The sequence below is a fragment of the Corvus kubaryi genome, unplaced genomic scaffold (genome assembly GCF_017639235.1).
Source record: "Corvus kubaryi isolate FWS band 111438036 unplaced genomic scaffold, C.kubaryi_AGA036_p1.0 37392, whole genome shotgun sequence".
NCBI lineage: Eukaryota > Metazoa > Chordata > Aves > Passeriformes > Corvidae > Corvus > Corvus kubaryi.
Window position 1 is genome coordinate 11,095,045 of NW_024581131.1, and position 27,663 is coordinate 11,122,707.

The following is a 27,663-nucleotide window of genomic DNA, read 5'->3' on the forward strand; positions in this document are numbered from 1 at the left end:
TGCGGTGCCACCGCCCGCCGCCAGGGGGCGGCGCGCAGGCGGCGGCGTGCGGCCGCTCCGGGACTGGCGCCTCGCTGGTGCTGACGACGCGGCCCAAGCGGGAGCGGCGGCCGGAGCGGCGGCGGCGTCGTCAGTGGCGGGCTCGGTGTCTCGGCGGCTCTGCCCCTTCCCCGCCGCGCCATGCCCTCCGTGGAGGAGCTCTACCGTAACTACGGCATCCTGGCGGACGCCACGGAGACGGCGAGCCAGGTGCGGCGTGGCTGCGGCCTGCAAGGCCTCGCTAGGCCTCGGGCTTGCGTAGCGCCGCCGCGGGGAGTTCCGGGCCGAAACGGGGGGGGGCGGGGTGCCGTCAGAGGGGCTGCTCGCCTCGCCGCACAGCCGGCGAGCCCCCGGGGGGCTCGGGGTGGGTTTCCTCAGGCCTGCGGCGGCGCGGGACGGGCGGAGATAAACATCGCGTCTGCGGCTCTGCAAGGACGGCAGCAGTTCCCGTCGCTATTGCAGCATCCGCGTCCTGGCGGCAGCTATCCTTTAAATGTGCCGTCGCCGTTATTAACTGGTTCTTAGCTAGAATCAGGCTGCTTTTTGCATGGGGGCGGAGAGTTTCGCCTGGCGAATTCAGGCCTGGAAGTCTTTGACACCAGTGGCCATCCAGATCTGATCGAGCGTACTTGCAGATCCGGGGCCTCTGGCAGGCTGTCTTGCTAAAAGGCTTGCTGAGGGAAGGTGAAGTCTGTTATGGTTTGAAAGCTGCCTGTAGCCCTTTGGGTCTCTCTTGCTTGAGGTAAGAACGTAAGGCCGACCCTCATGACTGAAGATTTTTTCCATAACATCTTAGCAAGATCTGCCATTTGTGTATACCATTACTGAGTTATGCAAGAAAAGAGGATGACTTCGTATATTACCAATAGAAAATATTATGGTTAGTTACAGCTAGTTTTGATATTGCATTAGGCCCTCATTTTCCCAAAAGCCCCCCTGAAAAAGCAGAAGATACTTTTTTTTTCTTTCTTTCATAATGTCAATAAGTAGGAAAGTAGCTTTGCTGTATCTGTACCTAACCATGGATTTTAAACTAAACGAGAATGCTGCTCTACGAGGTCACTTAGAAGGTTCACTAAGAGAACAAATAATGTGGTGGTGGTTGGGAGCAGGAAGGTGTTGAAGTTTTTTCATTTTAATTCGAGTCCATTCACTTGGCCCTAGTGAAACAAAGCATCCTTGCAGACAGTCCATCAAAAACGTCATCTCAGAACCAAAAAGAAAGTGCAAATAAAATGTGAGGAATTACATGGAGAGGTGCAGAGTAAAACATGCTGTTAGCTTGCCGCTTTAGAAATGCATGGTTGATTTCACTTTGATTCTTGTGAGTAGCTTTTGTGAGGAAGGAAAGGATCTTAGGTGGAGCAAACTCCAGCATGGTTAAGAAATGCAGCCTATGACAGGGTAGAAGTGTAAGAACCTCCGAGGGTAAGTATAGAATGGTGATTCCTAAAACACTCTCCCAGCTTTGCCCCCTCCAGCTTTTGGGTTCCCAGAGCCAGAGGAAATGTCTGTAATGAGTGTAGCTTGCAAGGTTGCTCTTCAGTGAACTTTTCTGATACTTTAAGTAAATGTGCTTCTGCCACAGAGATTCTGTGGTAAAACGTTTCATTATTTTGTTTGTGAAGGAGTTACCTCTTGTCATTTCATAATGTTGCTTGATATCTCCAGTTTTTGGATTCTGAGAAGCTGTGAGTAATTGTTCCTTGTTCCATCAGTTTTATCCCACTCAGTGCTTTATTATCTTTTAACAACTTTATGAATGTGATCTCTTACTGCAAAAAGTCACGGTCACCCTGTCTCAAATAAAGAAACACTGAACATGGGCATGGGGACTACCAGAAGTGTGACATCAAGAGAAGTAGTTTAAAAGACTGGAAGTATTGAGCTTGTAAAAGAGTGTTTCAGTTGAGAAAGGGGCTCAGGTGTGAGGGATTCACGAATGGAATGAAGGTGAGAGGTTGAAAAAACTGTTAGGAAGCAGGCTGGAAGTAGAGAGGAATACAAACATTTCTTCATAACGCATTGTGAAACTTGTCACAGGGCACTACAGGGTATGAATTGACTCAAGAACTAACCTAGAGAAGTTAATGGATGATTGGTCAATTAACAGTTATTAAAAACAAAGGTCTGGACACTATGTTACACCATTGTTACCGATGGGAAGGAAATGCACTAAACAGAAGGATCACACTGCTTCTGTAGTTGCCTGTAGTTTTTTAGAGCATTTCATGCTGCCAGGTACAAGTAAAACAAACTCCTGCCTGAATTGTATTTTGCCTACATGGTAGGAGTAGTTAGCATGCAGGAACACAAATGCAAAGAGCACAGACTACTCTGTTCCGTTGCTGCATTAATGCTTTTTCATGTGTATTAAGTTTCATGTTACGTGTTCTACAAAAGAACTTGTTCTTAACGTGCAGCCTGAGAACCTGTGTCTATAATGATGTGTGTTTTCATTGCTGGTTCGTGCTGGCTCATTCCTGCCTTTGCTGCTGACTGCACTGCATTGGCCCAGCTACAGAGTAAACTGGGTGGTGATGTGATTCAGCTGAAAGGCAACTGATTCTTTCCCTGGTTATTTTTCATCCAGATCTGTATCCCACTCCAGTCCAGATTCCGGCAACAGAGTTATCAACAGTTGTACAGAGTGCTTCAGGAGCATTGGCACTAAACTTTAAAATGCAGCTTGCATTAGAGGGCATTAATGCAGTGTACTGCTTTGTAAATTAGTATCTATTTTCACTATGGGAGAACTTTCATGTGGAGTAGGGGTGATGATATATGGAGTAGTTTGTGATGATATATGTGGCTCTGGGAAATTTAATGTAAATAAGGCAAAGAAAGTGTCCTGTGCTGTCACTGTTGCTATTCAAAGTAGGATAAGCTGTTTTAAGCATTCTTTTTCACAACCATAGGAAAATTAAACTTAGAATTATCTTAGAATTCTGGTTTCCACTAGTATCCTAATAATGGTGACTTCTGTTTCACAAACACACATCAAAGACTTCAATTATTCTAAAGTTTCAGTCCTGTAGGCACAAAACCAGAAGCACATGTGTGATTCTAGTTGGAGGAGCTAGAGAATATTTTACTATTGCTGAAGTGTTTATTTCTATATTTCAACTGAAGGTTTCTGTGATTTTTTTTTAATCTAGTTTCCCTTAACAGTTCTTCTGAGCACTGTGTTTCATCTCAGATTAAGTTAACTGCCTGAATAGATGCCAGAGATTCCAGGTTAAGTGAACTACCTGAATAGATGCCAGAGATACTTTAGCACCATATATGTTAACAAAAATTTGTGATCCACTGCAGTGGCACAGTTACTGGGAAATGTGGTCTTTACTTCAAAGACAATATATGAGCATACAAAAGGCAGAAACTCCTTGAAAAGCTGGCCAAGTTCAGTGACAATGATCATATAATTTGTTGCACTAACATGATCCCAGTGTGTAAGAGCTGTTGCCCTTAGGGCCAGCAGTTGGAGTGATGCACATTTGAACAGACAGGAGCCGGAATAACAGTAAAAGCCAGGCAACAGAGGCAAATATTACCAAATTGGCATGGTTATATCAGTCTAAGAGAAAAATGTATTCCTTTTTAAGAAGCGTGTATAATATAGTTCACTTAAATAGTTGAAGAGAACGGGAGAAAAAAGTCGTTCCTTGTCTTGAGTATAACCCAGGATTTTTCCATTTATGTATTGTTCTTTCAGCATAAGGATGCTTACCAGGTGATCTTGGATGGTGTGAAAGGAGGTGCCAAGGAGAAGAGACTTGCAGCCCAGTTTATTCCTAAATTCTTCAAGCATTTTCCTGACCTAGCTGACTCAGCTATCAATGCCCAGTTGGACCTTTGCGAGGATGAAGATGTTTCTGTAAGAATAAGAACCTTGTAGCAAGTTGATACTTTGAATTTATATTTTGTTATTGTTTTCTCTTTTTGTTTAATGGACTGTGTCTTTTGGGAGGGGAGGGTTGTTCTTTGGAAAACATAAATATAATTGTATTCTTGCATTTAATTCATTGTGTGATGGTTTGGGAAGATGCATCAGTTTTCATTTATCTTTTTTTTGCTCCCACCATTGATCAAAGGAATAGCTCTGTAGAAAAAACTTACAGTTTCTTGAATAGCATTTACATGTTTTCCTGTCAAAAACCACTCTGTGGTAATTGATTTTGATAAATTCTGCTGGGAGACAAAATCTTGTTTGCACCTGAGAACCACAGGGATATGATTCTGACTTAGTCTTGAAAAAGTCTTGAGATGCTTCATGCTGCTTCTGTGCTGTTGGTAGAAGCTGTACCTGTGAAGCATCTTAGTTTATGAGGTCTTAAGGGATTAGGACAGATCATTCAAGGATTTTTTTCAGTGCTGGGAACAAACCCTGGAGTTTATTCCTGCCATGTGCACAACTGTAGAACTATCCTTCCTGTTAGCAAATAAAACTCCTTAATAACACACATACTGGCCTTTATTTTGTTGATCATATGAATGATTTTGTGAACAGAGGTGCTGTTTGAATTTTATTTTTCTCCAGATCTAAGAAAAATATATTATTTTCTTCGTAAATACATCAAAATAGGGGGATTTGGGGTGTTATGTAATTAGTGGAATTTTAAAAATTTTTTAATCTCTACGTTATTGACAATTTTGACAGATCCGGCGACAAGCAATCAAGGAGTTGCCTCAGTTTGCCACTGGAGATAACCTTCCTCGGGTAGCAGACATACTGACCCAGCTTCTACAGTCAGGTAGAGACACATCCTGGCTGATCTCCTCATGGCACACCTACATATATATACAATTTGTGTTCTGTGCAACGTTTTCCATTTATTCATAATTTATCCCAGTGCTGTTCATGTCCTTCTTCTGTTCTTTTTCTCCTGCTTTCTATTTGCTGTACAGTTAGGCTGCTGCTTCTGCTGAAAGGTCACTAATTATTCTAATATAAACTGAAAATCTTTCTTTTAAATAAAACAGGTTTTTTTCATTCAAGTTCTCTGAAAGCATCTGTAGAAAAAGGCAAGGGGGGAGCCTTCCAGTTATGGACTGCAGAAAATTGCTTTCTGAAAAAGTTACTGAATTTCTGATCCAGGTTCCAGAACCTGAAAAAGCCTGAGGGAGTTTTGTTCCATACAGTGCATTTTTGGTACAAAATAAATATTTTGGGGCATGAATTCAGAATATAATATACATTTAATCTCAGTAAGTTACAGAGTGCTAAATATTAGGTGTTCAGACTTCTATTAAAACTGCATGGTTAAGTCTCTGGGATTCTCAGAAGATAGGTTATGGGTTGGGTTTTTTGAGGCATGCATTTCTCCATTTAGTTTGAGAAGGAAATAGTTCCTGCCACCTAGAAATACTGTAGATTAATTAAGAGTTTAAAAATAAATAACTATTTTACATTCATTTAGTGAAGGTCAGCTTGTTTATTAAAATAACTAATATATTGATTAATAACTTTCCTTCAAGTTTTAAGGTTTAAGTTTTGGTAGGGAGACTAAAGTGACAAATAGTTGGGGATTTTTTGCTTCCAGCTTCCATAATCATGGCTTTGAACTTCCTCAATCTAATAGTTTTTTAAAATACAGGTTATGTTGTTTTTAGCTAAATGCTGAGGACAGAATACTTCTTGTGCAGTATTAGCAATCTTTGTTTTTCTTCTCTTACCTTTGCATTTTGAGGGTATGTATATTAATTTTTTTTTCTCTCTCCAGATGATTCTGCAGAATTCAATTTGGTTAACAATGCCTTGCTCAGTATATTTAAGATGGATGCTAAAGGTAAAGGACACATTTTTCTGTACATGGCTTTCATTAATACTTCCCAGTCTGTAGTAGGATGAGTAAAGGACCCAATTTTGTGTCTTCTTAGTACAGTGCAAAAGTGAGACCCACACTAATTGTTTGGTTTTGCAAACAATACTGAGCTTAGTAATTGTGGATCTGAATTATACAGACTAATAAAAGAGTGTGGATTTTTATGTCAAGATACATGAAAATTGTATTTATTCTTAAAAGTTAGTACAGCAGTTATTTTAAAATGTGTCATGGAATCTTAAAAGAGGAAACTTCTTTCTTCTGCATAAAAGGTCCAGGTCATAACTTCGAATATAATTTGTGTTACCCGATTTATTCTCCATTCAGGGACTTTGGGAGGTTTATTCAGTCAAATTCTTCAGGGAGAGGATATTGTGAGAGAGAGAGCCATTAAGTTCCTTTCTACAAAACTGAAAACCTTACCTGAGGAAGTGATGACAAAGGAGGTGGAAGAGTTCATATTGACTGAATCAAAGAAGGTTAGTGTCTGATTTCAGTTCAAACTCAAGTATTGTTAAACCATCTCTTACCATTGGTGTTGCTTTGGAGGGCTGTTTGAGCATTGTACAAACGCAATCTTGTACTAACCTCTTCTGATACACTCCAAAGTTTGCAGCATGTTTTGTGGTATTGTTAAAGTCATGGCTCTTCTAATTTTGTAAGAATGACTTTGATTAGAATTGGACCCAATCATTCACATTGGGAAGGGTCTTTGAGAGATTGATCAACTCAGTGAATCATGCTCAGCTGAATTCTGATCAGACTTCTTGGTGCTTTTTCCAGTTGGGTTTTGAAAACCTCTAAGGAAGAAGAGTTCCTATATACTCTGGGCAACCAGCTTCAATGTTTAATTGTCCTCAACAGAATTGGTTTTTCCTCTATCCAGTTGAAACCTCCCATTTTAGTTTTGTGTCGTTGTTTCATTCTGGCCATGTCCACCTCATCAAAGAACCTGGCTGCTATGCTTGGTGACTTGTTCTTAAGTGTTAGAAGATTAGTGTTAGTTTGCCACACCCACATACAGCTCTCTTCCCTTAGGCTGGAAAAGCCTGATTGCTTTAGGTTCTCCTCACAGGTGGTGTGCTGTAGACACAGATCAGCTTGTTGATTCGGCTTCCTAAAGCTTATCAACAACTTCTTCATACAGGAGAGCCCAACACTCGTGCAGTATTCCAGATTTGGTCAGATGAGGGTACAGCCAAGGACAGTCATCTGTCCCTTTGTTTCCCATAGTCTCTGCTCTTGTCACAGCCCGGAACACTGCTCATCACCCAAGGAATGCTGCTGTCACTTGTATTTAGCCTGCTGTCCCCAGAACCCTCAGTCTTCTCAGCAGAGCAGTTCCCCAGCCAGTCAGTCCCCTACATGTGCTGATGCAGGGAAATCAGTTCATCCCAGGTGCAGAACTTTGCATTTGTCTTTGTGGAATTTCATGAGATTTCCATGCATTCCCTAAACTGGGAAAGATGCAAAAAGTTTTTAAAAAAACAATAAGGAGTAGATATTTGTTTAACATTTATTTTGACTGAAGCATCTGATTTTTGTTAGATAGAAGTTTGTTCTTAAATTTAGAGTTACAAAAAACTGTTTCCCTTGTACAACTTGACGACAATTGCTTTAATTTGTAGGTACATTCAATTATACTGAATGTTTTCATGTGTTCCTTCAAACTTGTGTTTTTAAATAACTAAATTCTAAATTTAAGTGCTAAATATTTGCATACTTTACCTTTTCAAATCCAGTAGGTTTGACTTGGAAGTTTTCAAACCAGCACCACAGAAATATGTTTTCTGTTTTTCTCTTAAGGTTCTGGAAGATGTGACAGGCGAGGAATTTGTTCTGTTCATGAAAATATTGTCTGGATTAAAAAGCTTACAGACAGTCAGTGGGAGGCAGCAACTGGTGGAGCTGGTAGCCGAACAGGCTGACCTGGAACAAACATTCAACCCATCAGATACGGACTGTGTGGACAGACTTCTGCAGTGCACTCGGCAGGCAGTGCCATTGTTCTCAGTACGTATTTATTTGCTTTGCTTGAGGAGTATTCAGGAAAGTTAATGGCTGGAGCTTGGCTTTGGTGTTCCCAGTGATTATGTTTGTACCACCACAAATCAGTACTTCTCCACCTTTAATCTCTAATGTATCCAAACGTTAGAAAAACATTCTTAAAGCCTCCAAATGTAAAGATAGCTTGTGGTTTTTCTCTTTTCAAACTGAAGATGTTACAGTGAATTATGACAAGATTCTCACATTATCTTGTATGAATTTGATTATTTCAAGTCTAGTGCCAGGCAATTGCAGCATTTAAAAGGCCTATTCTTGGGTTGCAAGCAATCTTTCAGCTGCTGTTGCAGACAGCCTCTGAATTTAGGCTACTTGCAAGAGAGTCTGTGTCTTAGGAGAAAGAGGGAAGTTTAATAAAGCTCTAAGGTACAGCTGTGAGGCAGGCATTTATAAGGGTGGCAGGGTGATGGGAGAAGGACATTTAGCTCTTTCAGACTCAAGAGTAACATGAATAATGTGTGATGGTTTGTTTGTGGTTTTTTTTCAGAAAAATGTTCATTCCACAAAATTTGTTACTTACTTCTGTGAGCATGTTCTGCCAAACCTCAGCTCTTTGACTACTCTAGTGGAGGGTCTTGATATCCAGTTAGAGGTAAGCCAAAGCTAAAGTATCTTTCAGATAGTGAAAAATAACTATCCTAGATAAACCCAGCTATTTTTAAAATTGCAAGCTCTTTCCTTAAGTAGTTTTCATTTCTTGGCTTGTAGGAAAAGTAGCTGCCCTAAAAGAAGTGTTTCATCTGTTGAGGCATGACTGAGCATTGCCTTTTAAAGCATGTGTTGTCTGTCCCAAGCTTTTGAAGTAAGGTAGAATAAGTAGATCAGTGTAATCATTTTTATATTACTCTCAATTTTTTTAAGCACATAGCATTTACTGAAATGATGGTTGCATAGTTTTTGCTAATTTAGCCTCCTAAGGGAGTGGCTTAATGGCTGTAATTTTGTTTACATTAATCAGTGCTGCAGTTTCAGTTAGATATCTGTGGCTCTCACTTGAAGGTGAGCAGTGCAGCAGATGTGGGAGATGAAGTTTTGTTTACTTGTTGACTAATGCTTGTTGGGATTAGACACACAAACCTGTGTTTCTCTTTACAGACAGGAAAAACAAATTAGGCATGTTCTTCCTTGTATTCCTTCCTGATGTTTGGGAGGTGTTTAGTTGTAATAGCTGTCCTCTACTGTGCCAGCCATAGTGATGTGATAATGGATTTTAGGTTGAATGTTAAGTTTGTGTACTTCCAGTTAACACACAAAAACCTGGCTGTCCTTATGTGTAGGTTTTGAAGCTTCTTGCTGAAATGAGTTCATTTTGTGGTGATATGGAAAAGCTTGAATCAAATTTGAAGAAGCTATTTGATAAATTACTGGTAAGACTAATTCAATTTTTATTCATGTAAAACACTAAGAAATTAAGTTTTCATCAAAACTAGTTATTTTTATATATTCATCTCTTTATCCTTTTTCTAAAATGGCTGTTTCAGAGATAGTCCTATCCACTGATAGAAGTTTGAACATAATTTTGCAATTTAAAGCCTTTGTAGATAGAGAGCTGTTACCTGAATGTTTTTAATCCAGTAAACTCATGTGTGTTTCTTCTTTTTAAATTTCATAATCATGAGAGACTCATGTTGATCTCATTAAACACTGTACCTGCACTGACAGTTCTAAGCAAATTCAGCACTATTTCAGAAGCATTGGTGCAGTACACTGTTGCTTCCTGTGGTAGTACTGCCACCATAGGATTTCCTCTGAGTCAGAGGCCTCAAGTCACAGAAGGATAGGCAAACCACCTGCACCAGGACATTATTCAGTAGTTCATCACATTCATACAGAGATGGGGGATACTTTTCAAACTGTCAGGACAGATAAACCGTCCAGTTCAAACACTGCAAATGAGCAGTCAGTCAACATAAATGTGTCTCATGCATTTGTTTTCCTTTCTGTTCTTCAGGAGTATATGCCCCTTCCTCCAGAGGAAGCAGAAAATGGGGAAAATGCTGGCAATGAAGAGCCCAAGTTGCAATTCAGTTATGTGGAGTGTTTACTGTATAGCTTCCATCAGCTGGGTCGCAAACTTCCAGACTTCCTCACAGCCAAGCTGAATGCAGAGAAATTGAAAGACTTTAAAATCAGGTAACGATTTAGAGGCAAGTGTTAATGTTCTGTTACAAAGTGTTAGTGGAGTTCCCCAGGGCTCAGTACTGGGGCCTGTCCTGTTTAACATCTTTATCAATGGTTTGAATGAGGAGATTCGGCTGCATCCCCAGTAAGTTTGTGGGCAACGCCAAGTTATGTGGGAGTGTTGATCAGCTGAAGGGTATGAAGGCTCTGCAGAGGGGTTTGGACAGGCTGAATCCATGGGCTGAGCTCAACTGCATGAAATTTAATAAGGTGGAGTGCTGGGTCCTGCAGCTGGGTCACAGCAACCCGCAGCCTTGGAGCGGAATGGCTTGAGAGCATATCAGCAGAAAGGGGCTTGGGGGTGCTGGTTGACTGCCAGCTGGGTATGAACCAGCAGTGTGCCCAGGTGGCCAAGAAGGCCAATGGCATCCAGGCCTGTATCAAGAATAATGTGGCCAGCAGGACCAGGACAGTGATTGTCCCCCTGTACTCAGCACTGGTGAGGCCTCACATCGAGTGCTGTATCCAGTTTTGGGACCTTCACTTCAGAAGGGACACTGAGGTGCTGGAGTGTGTCCAGAGAAGGGCAGTGGAGCTGGGGAAGGAGTCTGTAGCCCAAGTCTGATGAGGAGTGGCTGAGGGAGTAGGGGGCATTTAGTCTGGTGAAAAGGAGGCTGAGGGGGGACCTCATTGCCCTCTACAACTGCCTGACTGAAGATTGTAGTGAGGTGGGGATCAGTCTCTTCTGCCATGTCTCAAGTGAAAGGACGAGGAAATGACCTTAAGTTGCACCAGGAAAGGGTCACATTAGATACTAGAAAAAAAACAATTTACTGAAAGAGTGGTTGGGCACTGGAATTAAGTTGCCCCAGGGAGGTAGTGGAATCACTGTCTCAGGAAGTATTCAACAGGCGTCTGGTGTGGCACTTGGGGGTGTGGTTTAGGTGTGACAGTTGGACTAGATGATCCTGAAGGTGTCTTCTAACCTGTATGATTCTCTGACTCTATGGAAGTGTGAATTATTGTCTGGATGCTAAAGAAGTACAAATCAGATTGATGGAAGGCTTATTTTGAGCATTTTTCCTAAAGGGGAAGAAACAGGATTACACCTTTCCTTTGCTTATGCTTTTATTTCTACAGGACTATGTAAATGTTACTAAGAGATTGCTTTTAAATGTTTTAGGCTACAGTATTTTGCTCGAGGGTTGCAGGTGTATATTCGACAGCTTCGTCTGGCACTTCAAGGGAAAACAGGAGAAGCTTTGAAAACAGAGGAGGTAAGAATTGTTTGGGAATCCTGATTTTTCTAATTGAGCTTACTGAAAGAACCATTGACACATTAATAGGCTGCAGTCAGTTTTAAGCATGCAAATAGATTAAGGGAATAATACTACTAACATTATTGCAAGGGCACATTACCTTATGCTACATTTTGCAAGTGAAGATGAGCTTCTAGTTTCAACTGTTAGCTGCTCTCTGCAGCCACACGTATTTGGTTTAATTGTGCTCTGTGCTTTGTTTTCAAGGGGAAATTGTCATGTGTTGAGCAAAAAAGAAAAAACCCAGTGGGAGCTACGCTGGAATATTAAAAGCAACTAGTTAGTGTAAAACTGCAAGAACCTTAAAAGCAGCTGTGATGAAAACTCAGAACTGTACACTCCTTTCACTATCACTGTTACTATAGCAATTCACTAGGAAGAGCAGTCAGTTTAATGTTATGACTTCATGAAATGAGGTTAGCATAAAGCTACTAGATGCTCAGCAGTGTGTATTGTTTTTTACAGAACAAGATTAAAGTGGTTGCCTTGAAAATAACCAATAACATTAATGTTTTAATCAAGGTAAGTCCGCACATTATGAAGGAGTAAATTCCCACAGCAGAGTTAACCTCTGCCAAAGAAAGGAATAGATTTGAACCAAGTTGTATTGTGTTAGTTGGTGGCAGCCAGCCCAAGAGTTGGTGCTGCTTTACTGTTCCTGAAGAAAGGTGGACCTTGCTGATCCTGCAAGCAGCTCAGCTTTTGCTGCTACTGCTCTTGAGATAGGGTGTGGACACCCTTTCTTGCAGCACTGGTTGCCCCCAGGAAAAGACCACCTTGCTTCTTTAGGGGTCTCTGGATTTCCTTGTCATTTCCCTTTCCTGCAGTGTCAGTGAGGAATAAGGAATAGTTCAAAGAAGTGCAAGGAGATGTAAAGGAGGGAGGAGGCAAAGCAAGCTTCTATGCAGAACCTGTTTCTCCAAAAAGTGTAGAAGAGATGGGCTGCAAGAAAGAGACTTTCATCTGGAACCCATGAAACCATTCTGATTTCTTCTAGCCCCCTTTTCCTCTCTTTCTTCACTCTTACTTTCACTCACCACAATAAACCAAAAACTTGACCCACCATATTGAGAAGCCTATCTTGTACCATCATAGGGATATCAGATGTCTTCCTGCAGGAGCCACTGTAGTTCATTGTAATAAGCTTGATGTGCACAGGGAAGGACACAGCCTGTCCTTTCTCTGTAGATGCCCCATTCCTTGAAACATTCAAGGCTGGATTGGATGGGAGTCTGAGCAACATGATCTAGTGGAAGATGTCCCTGCTTATTGCAGGGTCATTGAAGTAGATGGTATTTAAACATCTCTTCCAAACCAAACTAGTCTATGATTCTGTATTTGGTCAGTGTAAGACTATTCTGCTAATATAAATTTTACTTGAATTTCCTAGTAAAGGCAGCTGGATAAGGCAGTAAGCTACTGCCTTCTCTCTCTGCCATGGGACTAAAGGATTTAAAATTACTGGAAAGCAGTGGTTATTCTGGAGTCTCCATAAGCAGCTAAAATTTTAAAACAGGAAATCAACAGGAATTTAACTGTAGAATAAACTGCCCAATTTTGCCTCCATAGGATCTCTTCCACATTCCTCCTTCTTACAAAAGTACAGTTACACTGTCCTGGAAACCAGTACAGAAGGCAGATGCAAGGTAAGAGTTCTTCTTGAAAAGAAAACAGCGGGGTTTATTTTGTAAATGGTAAAAACTAGCCTTCCAAGCTGTATCTGTACAATACAGACAGCACGTGAGCTAAAAGTTCCACATGAAAAATAACACCCATCCTGCGGCTGTAGAGAGATGATCTTAGTCTTGCTTTAGGGATATTAAAGACTGAATCAACTGGAGACTCGCTTACTTCTCTTTTGAGGTATTATTATTCAGGGCATCATCACTGGCTGCTGCTGGCTTCCAGTGGTTAATCTTTGTGGCTGAACTATTATTACTGTACTTGTCACCACAGGGGTGTAATGGTATGTTTTTGTTTTCTTCTGTCAGTCAAAAAAGAGCAAGTGAAGATACAACCTCAAGTTCACCCCCAAAGAAAGCTTCAGCAGGACCAAAAAGGGATGCCAGGCAAATATATAATCCTCCCAGTGGAAAATACAGCAGTAACCTGGGTAGTTTTTCTTACGGTAAGTTAGGCAGCTTGGAAAAACTTTGTCTAGTGACAGTTGTGTCTTGGGGTGGGGCAAATAAATACTGTGTTCTTGGAAGATCAAATTGTACTGTCATGAATTTTTTCTTGTGATGGTCTCTTCCTAGCTGTTAATCTATTGCAGTGTTTGAGTGTTACCAGACTATGACTTAATGTCATTTGCAAGTTAGTTTTAGTAGTGTTTTAATACCTAGAGTGAGTAATTGAACTATTGTGTTCTCTGTTATGACACACAGTGCACCAATTTCCCATTGGACAGGCCAGTTGCAGCAAGTGGCAGAGCTGGGTCACCTCCTGTCATACGACTGGACCTGTGCTGCATTCCTATTACAGCCACTGCTGATGTTGCAGACCTGATCCAGAAGTTCTGGGAATTGGCCAGGTTCACTGTGCATGTCCTCGTGCTCCCAGTCACACTGAATCTGCTTTTCTGCGTCATATTTTTGGGTGAAGCACAAGAGCAGTTGCAGACGGGATGAGTAGCAATGGCAGCAGCCCATTCCTGTCTTCCCTGTAGGCCCATTGGTCCTACCTCTGGCAAGTAGAGTCTGCTATGACAAATTGTCACCCACACCCACGGGTTGAAAAACTAATAGAAAGCATTGGCAGATATATAAAGCAAAGAGAAAACATCACCTGCAAATTTCTTATTCTAGACTTCGGGTGATGTACCTGTGTTGTTTAAGATAAGCTTGTAATCCTGCAGGTCTAAAGATTGGGAAGCTTTCAACCAGATATGTTTTATTGCTTGCTACTGTTTCTTGTTAGTGAGATGCTTCAGCCTTGTCAGTCAACTTCTGATTTCTGCAGCCTTTAAAACAAGCATGCAGTTCTCTCTGTAGATTAGTATAACCTGTATTTTAAGACTGTACATGAAGAGAAATCATGAAAGGAGAATGAGGGTTTGGTACATTTTCAAACAATCCAAGGAAAGTATATAAACTATCAGGATTTGTGTTGTTGGGGATTTGTTTGGTGTGACCAGATTTGTTCTTAACAAAGAGAAAGGAAAAACTTTCTACAGTATACAAATAGTTTGTGTGGTAGCTAAGATTTGTAATTGAATGGAGTGAAGGTATCAGCCCCAGAAAAAAGAGTAATATGCTGGTGATAACTTAAGGTTAAGGATAGAAAAGGACAAATAGAATGGCAAAGTTGTGATTTTCTATCAGTTTATAAAATCACTAGTAGCAAGTCAGGCTGACACCTCAAGATTAATAGTGTTATTGAACAGAAGGAAGAGGAAGGCAGCCAGTTTTCAATTCTGTGGTGATGGATTGGCCCAAATATAGTCCTGAATTACAGGTACAGTTATGTATCACAGTATTAGTATGCAGAAAGACTGCACTTAATTTAGACAGGCTCATTCTCCTGACCTCCTTTTACAATTAGTGGGGTCCATTTTCCATCAAAACATAACTCAGCAATCTCATGGTCCATAAGCAGGCATAGCCTCAGAGACTGAAGTTACCCTGCAATACTTTCAGATCCTGCTATTCAGTTTGGATCTGTATACAGCATAAAACCTGCCTGAAAAATTGCAATTCCTTTTTTAGAGCAAAGAGGTGGTTTCCGGGGTGGACGAGGAAGAGGCTGGGGAGGACGTGGCAATCGTAGCCGAGGAAGAATCTACTGAGAAGACTGCTAAATCTTCCATGCCCGTGAAGGGCTAAAGTGAAAGTGCTACTCAGCAAGTTTGCTTGGAGCATTGTTTTCTTCAAGGACTGCCTTCCACTGAGACTGACTTAAATGTTCTTTATACCTTTGTATGTATGATCTACTTTTCTAACGGACTACAACTTGTCCATAGTGAAACTACAACTGTATTTTTGGATGCTTACAGTCAGCAGTTTTGGGTTCTTACTTATGAAGTGTCTTCAGGATTCAAAATTGGAAAAGAGCATAGATGTTTCATCAAAAGCTGCATCTTGACAGTTTGTATATTAACCTAAAAGTCAGCTACTGCATAACTGAAACTATATAATTGAGTTTATGTATTAAGTAATGGACAGGAAAGGCATGACAACAGAGATATGTGTTAGATAAGCTTAGCAGCTGAAGTAATCCTTTCCTCATCTGTAACCATATTTTGCAATATGTGGAGAAGAGTACCATTGTTAAATTTGCTTTGATTTACTTTCTTTAATTGAATTGAATGAAATACATGCTGGTTTTTTTAAAGTTTGCAACATGGCTGGAAATCTGTTTTGCTTGTAGCATGAAGCAATCTTCTTACTTAGAGATGTGGAGAACGTGGCGTTTTTTGGTTTGCACATCTTACTCTTCTCTGTGCATTGTAATACAAAAGTGATGTTTTGAAAATTAATTTTTAATGTTTAATATTAATATGTGCATATAGTTATGCCGTGAAATCTCAGTAAATGAATAGCATAAAAAACCAAAACAATAAATGATTAATTATTTCAGGAATGGGTAAAGACTGATGCAGTGATTTAGCTTCATAAGCTGGAGCTCAGCCCTAGGAGTTTCTGGCTCTTTTCTGTTTTTTGCAGATTTCTGGATTAGTTGGCACTTGAGGGTGGGTTGGTTGGTTGGTTTTCCTTGTTTTGTGATTTTTTTTGTGTGTGTGTTTTGGTTCTTTTTTTAACCAATAATTGCATTTAGAAGTATATAAATAAAATTGTATTTTGGGTAACATTGAAAAATTCCAGCTATGTAGTTCGATTCAGGTGGAAAAGTCAACAATTCCATGCTATTTTTTTCCATAGCAGCTTGAAATTTTTATTTACTGGTGTGCACCCAGAAAATGCAATGTAAGAGCACAATGCTTTTTTTTATTCTCATCACTCAAAATTTTAACTTCTCAGGTCATTCAACATTGTAAAGGAATTAGCATATAGTAAAAAGAAGTCAAGACAGGAAAAGAATTTTAATTAAGTGTTCCAGAGCATGTTGATGTAAAATACCTTAGGCTTTAGAAGAGTGAATGATACTTTTTTTCCTCCTTTTTTTTTGTCCAGCAATATCCACAGAAGGTGATGTCTCCCCATCCTAGTTCCATTTGTATTTGCTTGTGAATCTGACTCAGGTGTTTTCATTAACACTCTTTGATATTTATCACTACAATCAGAAGGCCAGAATACCAAAATTATGTCAACGTTAGAAACATTGTTGATGATGCTAAATTCAAAGTCTGGTTTTGCTTAACTCTGGAACAGTAGGTAGGAAACTTTGGACATTCCAGGACATGTGAGCTGACCTTGTATTTCTCACTACATGCCAGCTGCTATACTCTGATTTGGCATTAAAACCATTGAACTTGGCTAAAAGCTTTGAAGGAGAAATTTGTGAGGTCAAAATAGGCACTAGATATGTAGTAAGCTTCTATTGGGAGGAAAAAGAAAGGAAAAAGAAGAGACATTTTGCACTTGCAGCTATAATTGGTATTTTGAGGGGATTTAATAATGTAATCCCAAAGCCTAAACATAGCTTGTATTTAGACTAGGAGCTAGGTACTAGCAGCTTATTTTCTCACTGAATTTTGAGTGAGTTTTCTTTGTGTGACTCCTGTATTTCAGAGGTGATGTGCAAAGTTCTTGTGGCCTCAGAAGTAGTTAGATTATTTTCCCCCAGTTTCCTAATTTTAACACAGTGAGTTCTTGTGGAAACACCTGTTTACCATCTTGTTGAATTGTAAATGTTCCCTTACAGCTTTGGAATAAATTCATTTTGTAATTTTGTTTGGCTCATTGTTTCACAGTTTCTCTGCAGCATTGTGTCACCTTAGTAAAAGAGGTTCTGTGGTACCTTTTTGTTGTAGTTGACTTACTCTTTAAATTGCTGTAGATACAGAAAGCTGTTTGCCACTAAGTAATGGATCATAGTTAATGCAGTCTTATTATTTCAAGTTTAAGTAATTCAAGTGCAGTCATTTAAAATGCAGGATTTTGAGGGGGAATTTAAATATTCAGCAAAAGCTGCATGTTTCACATCTTACTTGGGACTTCAGTGAAAAGGAGTCAATCATTGTCTTACTCAACCTCCTCGATGTTGACAGTGTGATACAGCTTGTTAGTACCTTATGAGAGGAAAGCTCGTGTGTTTACAAACAATTTGATGGGAGAAGGTGTGGGTGTTAAGGTCTTTGAAATGGGTCTTAATGTCTCTACTAACTCTGGGTAGCTGGTTTGTTGCAGAGCCCAGACAGCTTGGCTCCTGAAACAGACGGGTCGGCCCAAGCCTGAACTTCTGAGCTTTGGGGTAAAACAGTAGATTCAAGGGGGGGAATATGGGGTAGGCGGTTCGGGAAGGCTGTACCTTCCTAGTGCCTCAGCCAGTGGGGAAAGGAAGAGGGCAACATGCGGCCGGGAGTTTGGGATAAAAGGAGGCTGCGCCCTCCCAAACCTCCAAAGAGAAAAGCCCGCGAGTGGACTCTCCCTTTGTTCGAATAAAGCTGCAGGACTCCTCTGTCTCGAACATAAACCTCTGGCGTTTGTGGGTTTTCCTGACACTTACGTTAGAGCAAGAGCTACTTGGAAGGGCAGCCTGGGTTTGTGGAATCTGTAATATGCCTGATTTGAAAACTCTGGCAGTAGTAAGGCACTATCATACTTGTGCGGGTATTTTCTCTAGGCTGATAGAAACCAAATCCCTTGAACCACTGACACATCATTTGTACACTTGTTTCTACTTAATGAGTTTGAGTTGCGGGCGAATGTTGCTGTTAAATAGGCTCTGGGAAGTCTGGTGTTCCGAAGAAGCAGGACTGCAGAAAGAGCGAACAGAACAAAATTTAAACGTGGCAGTTTTTAGATTTCTCTCGGGACTGGGGAAACAGGCTCTCGCTGCTGGGTTGGTATTTACTGTTAACTAGAACAGGAAAGAGAAAGTTCAGGTTTTGCTGTGTAACTGAAGAGCATTAGAAGGCAAAAGGCGCGATGTGTCCTTCGGAGCCCTCTTCGCCCAGCTCCTGGGAGGGCTGGCATTAACTGTATGCATGGCTGCAGGTACGGCTTGGTTTGCGCCGGGTGCAAAGTCATTCTCTCGAGCTGTCGTGGCAAATGTTCTAGTATGCCCTAGACAAAAATTACCTTTTATATCGAAGCGTTCAGCGTGTCGCCACACGGCGCTTGGTGGCATTTAACGCCGGTTTTGTGCTCGGGGCGGCGGCTCCGCCGTTACCGGCGGCCGCCACAGGTGCGGGAAGGCGCCGATGGCCGGATCCGGCTCCCCGCGCGGGGCAGTCTGTGCCGGTGCTGTAACAGTGCTCCAGGCCCGCACCCCTGCTGCTGTGCTGCCCCTCGGCCCGGGGCTGCTACGGGACCGAGAGCGCTCCAGCCGGGGCTCCCGGCACCGCCTCAGGCACCGACCCAGGCCCGCCCCCGCCCCGCCCCGCCGCCCGGAGCGGCCGTACCGGCCCGAGCGCGCGGCGCCGCCCGCTCCCAAAATGGCGGTGGCGGCCGTTCCGCTTCCGGGGGGTGCGAGCAGGCCGGGATTGGGGAAGATGGCGGCGGCTGGAGCGTCCGGGCGGGCCGGACTGGGGCGGGCATGGGTCTTGTCCGGCTGGGCTCTGGGCCTGTGCTCGCTGCTGGCCTCGGGGACGCGGCCCGCCGCTGCTACCACCCACTGGGTGGTCACCGAGGACGGGAAGATCCAGCAGCAGGTGAGCGGCCCGGGGGACTTGGGGCGCTGCCCACCCGGCTGCGGGGGCACGGAGAGCCCCTGTCCGCGCCGCCGCTCACCCGTAGCCCCGGTGTGTCCCGAGCTGTGCGGCGCGGGGCACGGGGCTCCTCGGCCCGGTGCGAAGCCCTGCCCATTCCCGCAGCCGGGCGGCGGTGCCGGTTGCTCCCGCGGCCCCGGCACGGGGGTCTCCCGCGGCGAGCTGGCGTCGCTCGTGAGACGTGGCTTGAATCCGCCGGAGCCCCGGGGCGAGGCAACGGGGAGGGGCGGTCGGTGGGCCGGGGTAATCTGAGGATGGATTTGGGCTGGAACCGTTTTCGGAGCAGCGGCGGTTCCCTGCCTAGGGGCCGCCCCCGGGGAACCTCCGGCACGAGGCCGGATCCCGTTTTGGTGGCGAAAGCAGCGGCACCGCGACCCCGGGCCGCTGCCGTGACCTCCCGCGCCGCCGGCCCCGGGCACCCCCGGGCTCCTCGCCGGGGGGACGAGTTGTCAGTGAGTTTGCGATTTTTCACATCCAGCCGCACCCGACCCGGCCGCTTTTCCTTCCTGCTGGAAGTAGGAAAGAGAAACGGTGGCGTGTGTGCTCGGTGCAGGATCACACGCACGCCCTGTGCGGCAGTAATCTCGTGGGTTTAGTCAAAATGTCTTACTTTGATAGTGGGCTGTGCCTCACGTTCACTAAGCCGCTTGAAAGAGTCGATCCATATTTCATGTTTAGGCTTTTTCTTAGTTGCTTGCCTTCCTCTTTGTTGTAAAGCACTAGAGCTTCACTAGCTAGTGAAGCTAGTGCAAGCAGCACTAGAAATTCACTTTAGTGTCAGATCTGATCGTTTCTCTCTGGAGTGGAAGAGTTGATCAGTGTAGCAAACAATGTGGCCTTCCCTCTGTACACAAGAGTGGAGACATGAATGTCCATCATCATCTTCCATTTGTGAGGATTTTTAGTTGGGTTTTCCTGTCAAAATGCATTGAGGTCCTTAGACAGGCGGAACAGACTTTTGTCTGCAGGAAACTCCTGCTGTCTTCATGGTTCTCGGGCACTTTGGCTGTCTGGGTGGATCCAGGCACTCTAACGCCCTCATTAATAATAAATTATTGAATGACAACACTTCCAGTGCTATCTCATCTCCTTTCCCTGCTTAACGTAATGGGGAAGTGGTGCAAGTATATGACAGTGGTCTGGAAGCATCTGTGTGTGTGTACTGATTGTATATTTTAAAATTTGGGTGAGGTGTTGATTTTGATTATTGCATGGAAACCAGCTGTGACTTGGAAAAATCCAATTAGATAAGATGGCTTGAAAATCTTATTAGCTAAATTCATTACTGATTTTAAGGAATGGCATTTCATGATGTCAGCTAACTGATGGTGCAGGTAGAAGCTTCCACTGTACCATTGCTGTGCAGTAGGCTTTTCTATTACCATTCCAAATGCTTTGTAAGCAGGGGCATTCCCATGTTCCCTCTGTCAAGTTCTCAAAGCCTGTAGGTGAGGTGATAAAACAGTATCTGTGGAATAACTTCTCTTATTTGCATGGTCTAAGTTAATTCACCCATTTCCAGCAAGGAAATTCCAGTTATAAATATGTTATTACTTGGAACTTGAGGAGCTAGATTCATCAGTACCTGGAACATAGTGCTGCGAATTGTCCAGTGAGTTTTTTGTAATTAGATGCATTTTGGTGTCTGTTACTGTCATCTCCCTGGCTCTCATGAAAATGATACTTAAATTTGTGGTTATTGCTATTGCCAACTCTGCATGGCACCTCTGAGTTTCATTTTTTCCATTTACTTGTGTTTTGGGGAATCAGGGGACAAGTTCTTTTGTGAACTTCAATGTTGTTTTAAGTGCCAGAATGTAGTAGTGGTTCAGTAGTTAACAGCAAAAGTAACAGACAATCTTCACCTGTCCAGCAGCAGGCTGGAATTGTTGTTGTCCCACTCTCCACTGCACTGGTGCAGTCACACCTTGAGTACTACGTGCAGTTTTGGGTGCCTCAGGACAAGGGCATGGAACTGTTAGACTGTGTGCCCTCCCAGAGGAGACCAGCCAAGAGGATGGAAGCTCTCAAGGGTAAGACTTACGAGAAGCAGCTGAGGTCACTCAGCTCATTCAGCTTAGTTCTGAGGCGACCTCATCCAAGCCTACAACTTCCTCAAGTGAAGCAGTGGCAGGGCAGGTGCTGATCTCCTCTCTCTGGTGACTAGTGAGAGGACACAAGGAAATGGAATGAAGCTGTGCCAGGGAAGGTTCAGACTGGACATTAGGAAAAGGTTCTTCACAGAGAGGGTGGTCAGTCACTGGAACAGGCTCCCCAGTGAAGTGATCACAGCACCAAACGTGTCAGAGTTCAAGCAGCATCTGGGCAGCACTTGAAGGATTTATGAGTGATTTATCAGTTCATTGGTAGAACCACAATATTTAAGCTCTCCTCCTCTTAAGACCGAGAACTTATTACCAGGACAAAAGCCTCAAACTTCCCTGCAGAGCATCCCTTTGCTTTAATTTTTCGGAATATTCTTCATTAAGTTGTTACATATCATGAGAACTCATGGGTCCATTCCAACTTGAGATACTCTGTGATTCATTGGCAATGGGAACCTCTGCATATTATGTGCTCCAGGGCCCTCACCACCTCAAATGGACTTTGCTGGCCCTCAAAGTGAGGACAGAAACCTGAAGCAGGTGCCTTCACATGGGTGCCTGGTGGAGGGGCATGATCAAGCCCCTTGCCGGGTTGGCTTCAGCCTTGCTGCTGCAGCCCAGGGTGCAGCTGGCTGCCTCAGCTGCAAGGGCACACTGCTGCCTCACCACCAACTTTCTCCCCACCAGAGCCCAAACACTATTTCTGGAAGTTGTTTTTCATTCAGTCCCTGCCTTTCCTGCTGCATGGGGCTCTTTCATCCTATGGGATTGTGGTTGCTGTTGTTGACTTGACGAGATAGGTCCCTGTCAGCCCAATTCTCCATCACCTTGCCTTGCTGCAGCCCTGCAATGGCCACCCCACCCCCCATTTGCAGAGGACACCAAGCTTGTGGTTCTTTTTTATCGCTGTCAGTACTAAGGAGCCATGTTAGTAACAACTGGTATTGATCCCTGAGGGATGTTGCTGGTGGTCAGCCATTGCTGGACCTTGCACTGCTTGTTGCAAAGCTTCCAGCACAGCAGTCTCTGACTGGAAGTGGCTTCTGGTGGCAAAGAGTGGTGATATTAATTAGCATTTGTATTATTTAATTTTGGAAATATTAGCATTCTTAACCTCTGAAACACATCTTCAAAGATTACCAGCTTTTTAGAGAGGTACAGGCTTGGTCTTCACTTGGACTACCTCAGTTTATCTGAATGAAGCCTGTATAATTAAGATGTAGGCAAAACTTATTGACAGTAAGACCCAGACATTCCCACTGCTAAATGAGCCACTATCTGTGGATATGCAGATGAGCACTGGTGACAGCTGAGTTCTTGTAGCTTTGAGTTTGCTACTGTGAGCTTTGTTTTCCTTGTTACCAAAGTACACTGTGGATGAGGAGCTGACAGCAGGAGTCACAGGTCCTGACCTAAATACAAAATATAGTTGCTGGAGTGTGTTTGAGGGAAGAAAGGTGAGATTATTTTATGTTATTGACCTAAAATCTCTCTTAGCTGTTTCTCCTTACAGTGCAGCAAGGGTGTAAGTATTTAATAGGAGACTACATTCAAGTGAGGTTGACTTTTCTGTGACATAAGACCACAGGTATACCCTGGCTCGGACTTGAGTTCCTAGTGGTGCAACAACCTGGCAGCAGTGGCAAAATTAACACAGTCTGAACAATTTTCTGTGTATCAGCAAGATCTCATCTGGTAAACAGGAGTACTTGCCAAGTAGGCACTGTTGTTCAAGTTTCTAGTGAGCATTTCTAAATGACAAAACAAATTACTAGCAGGGCATATAATACTTCAAAGTCTCAGCCATCAAGAAAAAAGCCATCAAGCTGTATTTGTTGCTCTAGTAGCTGGTTTTCAGATCAAAGACATTGTTCTCTGGATCAGTTCATGTTCTTCTTTTAGTCTCAGTCTGCCTTTAAATGCGTGCTCTTGCAAGGCCAGGGACTGAGTAATTGTCTCTCTTTAATGAGATTATATCTGCTCAGTGCACATGTTTATAAGCCTTTTCATTTCACAATTCACAGTATAAAGTTCAGGCTAATATATAACTGATTTTAGACAGTGCTTGTCTGCCAGTGGGGAAGCTAGTTACTCTACAGAAATACTGGTGTACTTCTAGAGAAGAGAGAAACTTGGCATAAAGAGAGGACAGACAATTGTCAGATTAAGTGCAATGCAGGATACAGTCTCAGTAGTCATTCATGGCTTTAATGGTGGGGAGCAACTGCTACCATGGCTCAGAGACCTGACATACCAGAGCTGAGGTAGGGTGTTTCTAGAGATCCCGTGATGGAGGTGATTAAAGCTGAGCAAGCTGGTGGGGACTCAAAGGACTGCCTTTATGTGGACCGCTATAAACACTGAAAAAGTGAAGTCAGAGTAATTAAGCCTAAAGAAGCACAAAAACTTTCCAAGCAGATGGTCCAAAGCAGGATTGGGAAAGTGTTGTCAGGAGCAAAGAGCCTCTGGCAAGGAATCTGAGTTGGCAAAAAGTTACTTTGGTTTTAATGTGTTGTCATGTGTTTTGAAGTTCATGAAAGATGATCTGGAGAGTGGGAGAGCAATGCTGGCTAGCTTGTTTGGGACTAAGACAACCAGCTGCTCAATGAATGTGACATCTGAATTTCCTGCAGTGCTGAGGTGTGCTTAATTCTGGCTTAGTGCAGTCGAGAGGGGAGACAGTACCTGCCAGTTGTTCATTTGGTTGCAGATTTGAGGTGCGAGTGTACCTCAAGCAGCAGCAAGGCAAGTTGATTCATGGATGGCTTTAGAGTTAGTTAATGCATTACTCTGTCACCTGAGTGCACATTTTATGGTGACAGGTTGAGATGAGAGCAGTGGTCCATACGCTCAAGAATACAGGAAAGGCAGCCATCCAAACCCAAGGAAAGCTGAGATTCTAATGCAGCCAAATAAAAAGCTATTTGCTGCTTGCAAAAGCATCTTCTGTGATACATTAAGCAATCACTCAGTCCTGTCTTGAAAATGGCAGGTGGATGTTTGCATTGCTCTTACTCTAAAGATTAGTTTGCTTGGTTGTATGAACCCTTTCTTGACTGAATTTCTTATCCTTCCAAGTCTATTGTGTGCTAAACAAAACAGAACAAAAAAAAACCCCAAGGAAACAAAAAAACCACACAAAAAAAATTGTTCATTTTTACTGAAGTGTGTAAGGTGGTAGCATGCCTTCCCCAAAACAGTTGTCAGTGCCTCTTTATGAGGGTGTGCAAAGACGCCTGGATTGGTTGGTTTGAGTGTTCTGTAGTTCATTAGATGTTATCCAACCCTAGGGTGATGAGCTGAAGCAGGGTGGTTCTAAGGCAGAGGTCAGCTTTTCCTCAAGAAAGGGAGAACTTACTCTGGTTTAGAACTTCTCTCTTGATCACCAGAGGACCATAGGCGTTCATGTGGTATGAAAAATCATAGTTTAAAAAAAAAAAGTCTAAATTTTCTGCCTTTACATAAGTGTACAAGAAATTTTTGAATCTGAACGTTTTGTATAGTGAGTGCTGAGTTGCTTTAACATCCTCGTCACAGGTGGGGATTTAGAATTGCACTTCACCAGCACTGCCTGCTCCCAGGGGAGCACAGCCTGTGTATTTCTGTGTCTCTGTGAACATCATGACTGTATCCGAATTGATAAAAATAGACCTTGTGGTAGCCTGTATGTGGCATCAGAAATGCAAATGTTTCATTCAGTGGAGAGGTGGTGGAGAAGTAACTTCCACTGTTCTCAACTCAGCAGTCAGAGATTTGCATCTGAGGTGAAGGAGCTAAGAGGCAGATTCAAAGGGCTGCTGAGATGCAGCTGTGGGTGGCCATGCCCTCACACCTGCCACAGTCCAGCAGGTAATCTTATGCCAGGTTTTGACTGCTGACAGAAAAGCTTTAGTGCAAAGGTGTCTGGATTTAGCTGAGCATGGTAATACACGCTGAGGTGGTTCAGAATGTAAGTCCAGAATGCTCAGACCACGTGTAGGCATGTCCTGCTCATTCCTCAGTTCCTGGTGTTTTCATACAGCCTTTGTCTTCTGGACACAGTGTGTTCCCAGGTCCCATTTCTCTTAGGATCCTCACACTTCGATTTCCTGGCCTCTCATCCTGTTTCTGTCACCTTTCAAATAAGGGTTGGACAACCTGAAAAGATGATACAAATCAACTGTTCAAAACTGGTTATTCTGTGGTGAAAGCTATGCTTGGTGCCTGGAATGCCTTCCCTGCCTTCCCTTTGAGCTTCACAGCTGAAGGGTAGCCTTGGAAGTGGCTCAAGCACACCCTTGCATGAAGACCCCACCAAAGCCCAAAAGAGCAAAGTCAGCAAGGCTCTGAAACACGCTGCTATTTCATGCCTGCTTTAAAAATACACCACTGGATAAAGTAATTTCCCTCAAAGTTTAACAGAAAAAAAATAATGGGTTTTCTGTTGTTCATTTGCTGAAGAAATTACTGCTCAGGGTTAATCTTTTTTAGATATCTTGTAAGTCTAGTTATTAGTCTTCCTGTCTGCATTTTCAATATTAGAACACTTGAAATTTTTAGGATTTGGCAATGAGCAGACATCAAGAACCAGTCTGCCTTTATGAAAAAAGTACTTGTTCATTACAGGTGTATATCCGAATGATCTCTCCATCTCTTGTTTTGATTCAACTGAGAGTATGGCTACTGAAGAATATAAACCTTACCTAGAATATACAGGTTGGAAATTTATACCCTTAAGTATGACCAGCGACACACTGGACACATGGTGTTCCAAGTAAAGTCTTGTTTTCCTTTGATGTATTTAGATCTGTTATCTACAATATTCATAACTCGTGTGATCTCTGTTGAGCATAGCTATTCAACAATACTGCAACTTTGTTGGGTTTTATTTCTGAAGTGCTACAAGTGTTTAAAATTTGTTTTCACTGTAGCACAGCTAGTAGTAATAATAGCAAAATATCTAGTGCTGTTTGCTAACAGCAGGTTCTGCAGCAGTAAGCTTTTAAATGGCTCAATACTTAAAACCTCATTTCAACATCATTTTTCTGCCTGAATTTTTCAGTGACATCGCTTGAAACAAGTATCTTCTGACGCTGCCTACTCATCATTTGGATGAGTCAAAGAATTTATTTTTCAGTTTTGTAGCTTGTCTTGCACTGAAACCTGTGCAGATTTTTTTGCAGCTTCCTCAGAAATGCCATGTAGTGTCATGTTGGAGTGTAAAGTATCTCAAAACAGCGAGAATATACAAAAAGACAAGCACCAGTTTTCAGATCCTTGGCTCCCCCTCAAGACTGCAAGAGGTTCCAGCCTGTTGGAGGGGGAATTGCCTTTATTTTGTACAGTGACAAAACATCCACTGCCTATAAAACAAATATGGAGAGCCCATTTTTCTGTATGCCGTCATTTGAGACAGCATGTTTTCCAGCTTCTTTCTCTAATAATCTGCCTTCTGCATGTAGTATAATGCTTCTAGGATGTGCAGAGGCACTAGCAGCTGCTCCGATTTTGATGTGCCTGTGCCTCAGTTAACAGTGGGGTGTCCCCAGTACTTTAAAGAAAGCCTTATTTAAAAATAGTTGACTGAGGCATTCATCAACCCTCATTTAAAAAATTTACTTCCTGGTGCAGTGTAACTGGATTGTTGGGAAAAAATACACTGGAAGGTTTGGCAAAACTTCCAAGTCTGATTGCTGAGAGACTTTGATATATGCAGGTAACATAGGAGACTCTCAAACTTCAGGGTTTGATTCAACTCGATGTCTTTTTTAGTTACACAAATTCTCTGTGTTTCTTGCTGAATCAGGTTCTTGGTGTACTTTGTGACAGTGAATAAATTTGAACTGTGCTTTATAAAGAAACTTTCACCTTTGGGCAAAGTTGAACAGAGAACACTTATTTTAAAAGTGTTTTACTGGCAGGCTTTCTGCAGTGTAACTACAGTAGCTGTCAAATGTTCAAAGAAAGCTTTTCAGCACTACTCTTTTTTCCCTGTTTACTGTGTTGGAATTGAAGTCAAATTCTTGCATTTCAAGCGCTTCATCTTGAATGTCCCAGTTTCAGCACTTTGGAGGAAGAGTAAATGAATGTGGTGCTTTGCCATCAGCCAAACACTTTGAGTGTAAAAATGAGTAAGTTGGACAAAGCATCTGTTCTGGTGCAGGAGTCTCTACTTTCCGCACCATGAGGCTGTGTTTACTCTGTAGGTTGACCTCTGTTCTGTTTCATCCCAGAGGAGCCTTGTGGAAAGTTGCTTACATTTTGAAAAAGGTTATCTAAGTCAAAATATCTGTGTATATTTCACTCATCTGACTCCCAAATCAGGTGATGAGGCACAACAGACTTTGAGTGAAGGGGTGAAGGCAGCAAGTGTTTGTAAA

The 27,663-nt window shown here is 42.6% G+C and overlaps 2 protein-coding genes across 2 annotated transcripts in view; both read left to right on the top strand.

Annotated features, from left to right (window-relative positions):
* Positions 1 to 53: 53 nt before the first annotated feature.
* Positions 54 to 17,219, top strand: API5 (apoptosis inhibitor 5). The gene is made up of 14 exons (XM_042038482.1): positions 54 to 249; positions 3,755 to 3,916; positions 4,700 to 4,793; positions 5,763 to 5,828; positions 6,192 to 6,343; positions 7,671 to 7,877; positions 8,416 to 8,520; positions 9,206 to 9,295; positions 9,880 to 10,061; positions 11,233 to 11,326; positions 11,834 to 11,890; positions 12,938 to 13,014; positions 13,360 to 13,496; positions 15,076 to 17,219. Exons 1-14 carry the CDS (start codon positions 181 to 183, stop codon positions 15,153 to 15,155), a joined length of 1,572 nt encoding a protein of 523 aa, XP_041894416.1. The 5' UTR covers positions 54 to 180; the 3' UTR covers positions 15,156 to 17,219.
* Positions 17,220 to 18,911: 1,692 nt separating this feature from the next.
* TTC17 (tetratricopeptide repeat domain 17) overlaps positions 18,912 to 27,663 on the top strand; it is a 56,576-nt gene continuing 47,824 nt past the window's right edge. The window contains exon 1 of the mRNA XM_042038385.1: positions 18,912 to 19,142. Within this exon, the coding sequence (XP_041894319.1) occupies positions 18,927 to 19,142 (216 nt within the window). The 5' untranslated portion in view covers positions 18,912 to 18,926. The remainder of the gene's footprint in view (positions 19,143 to 27,663) is intronic.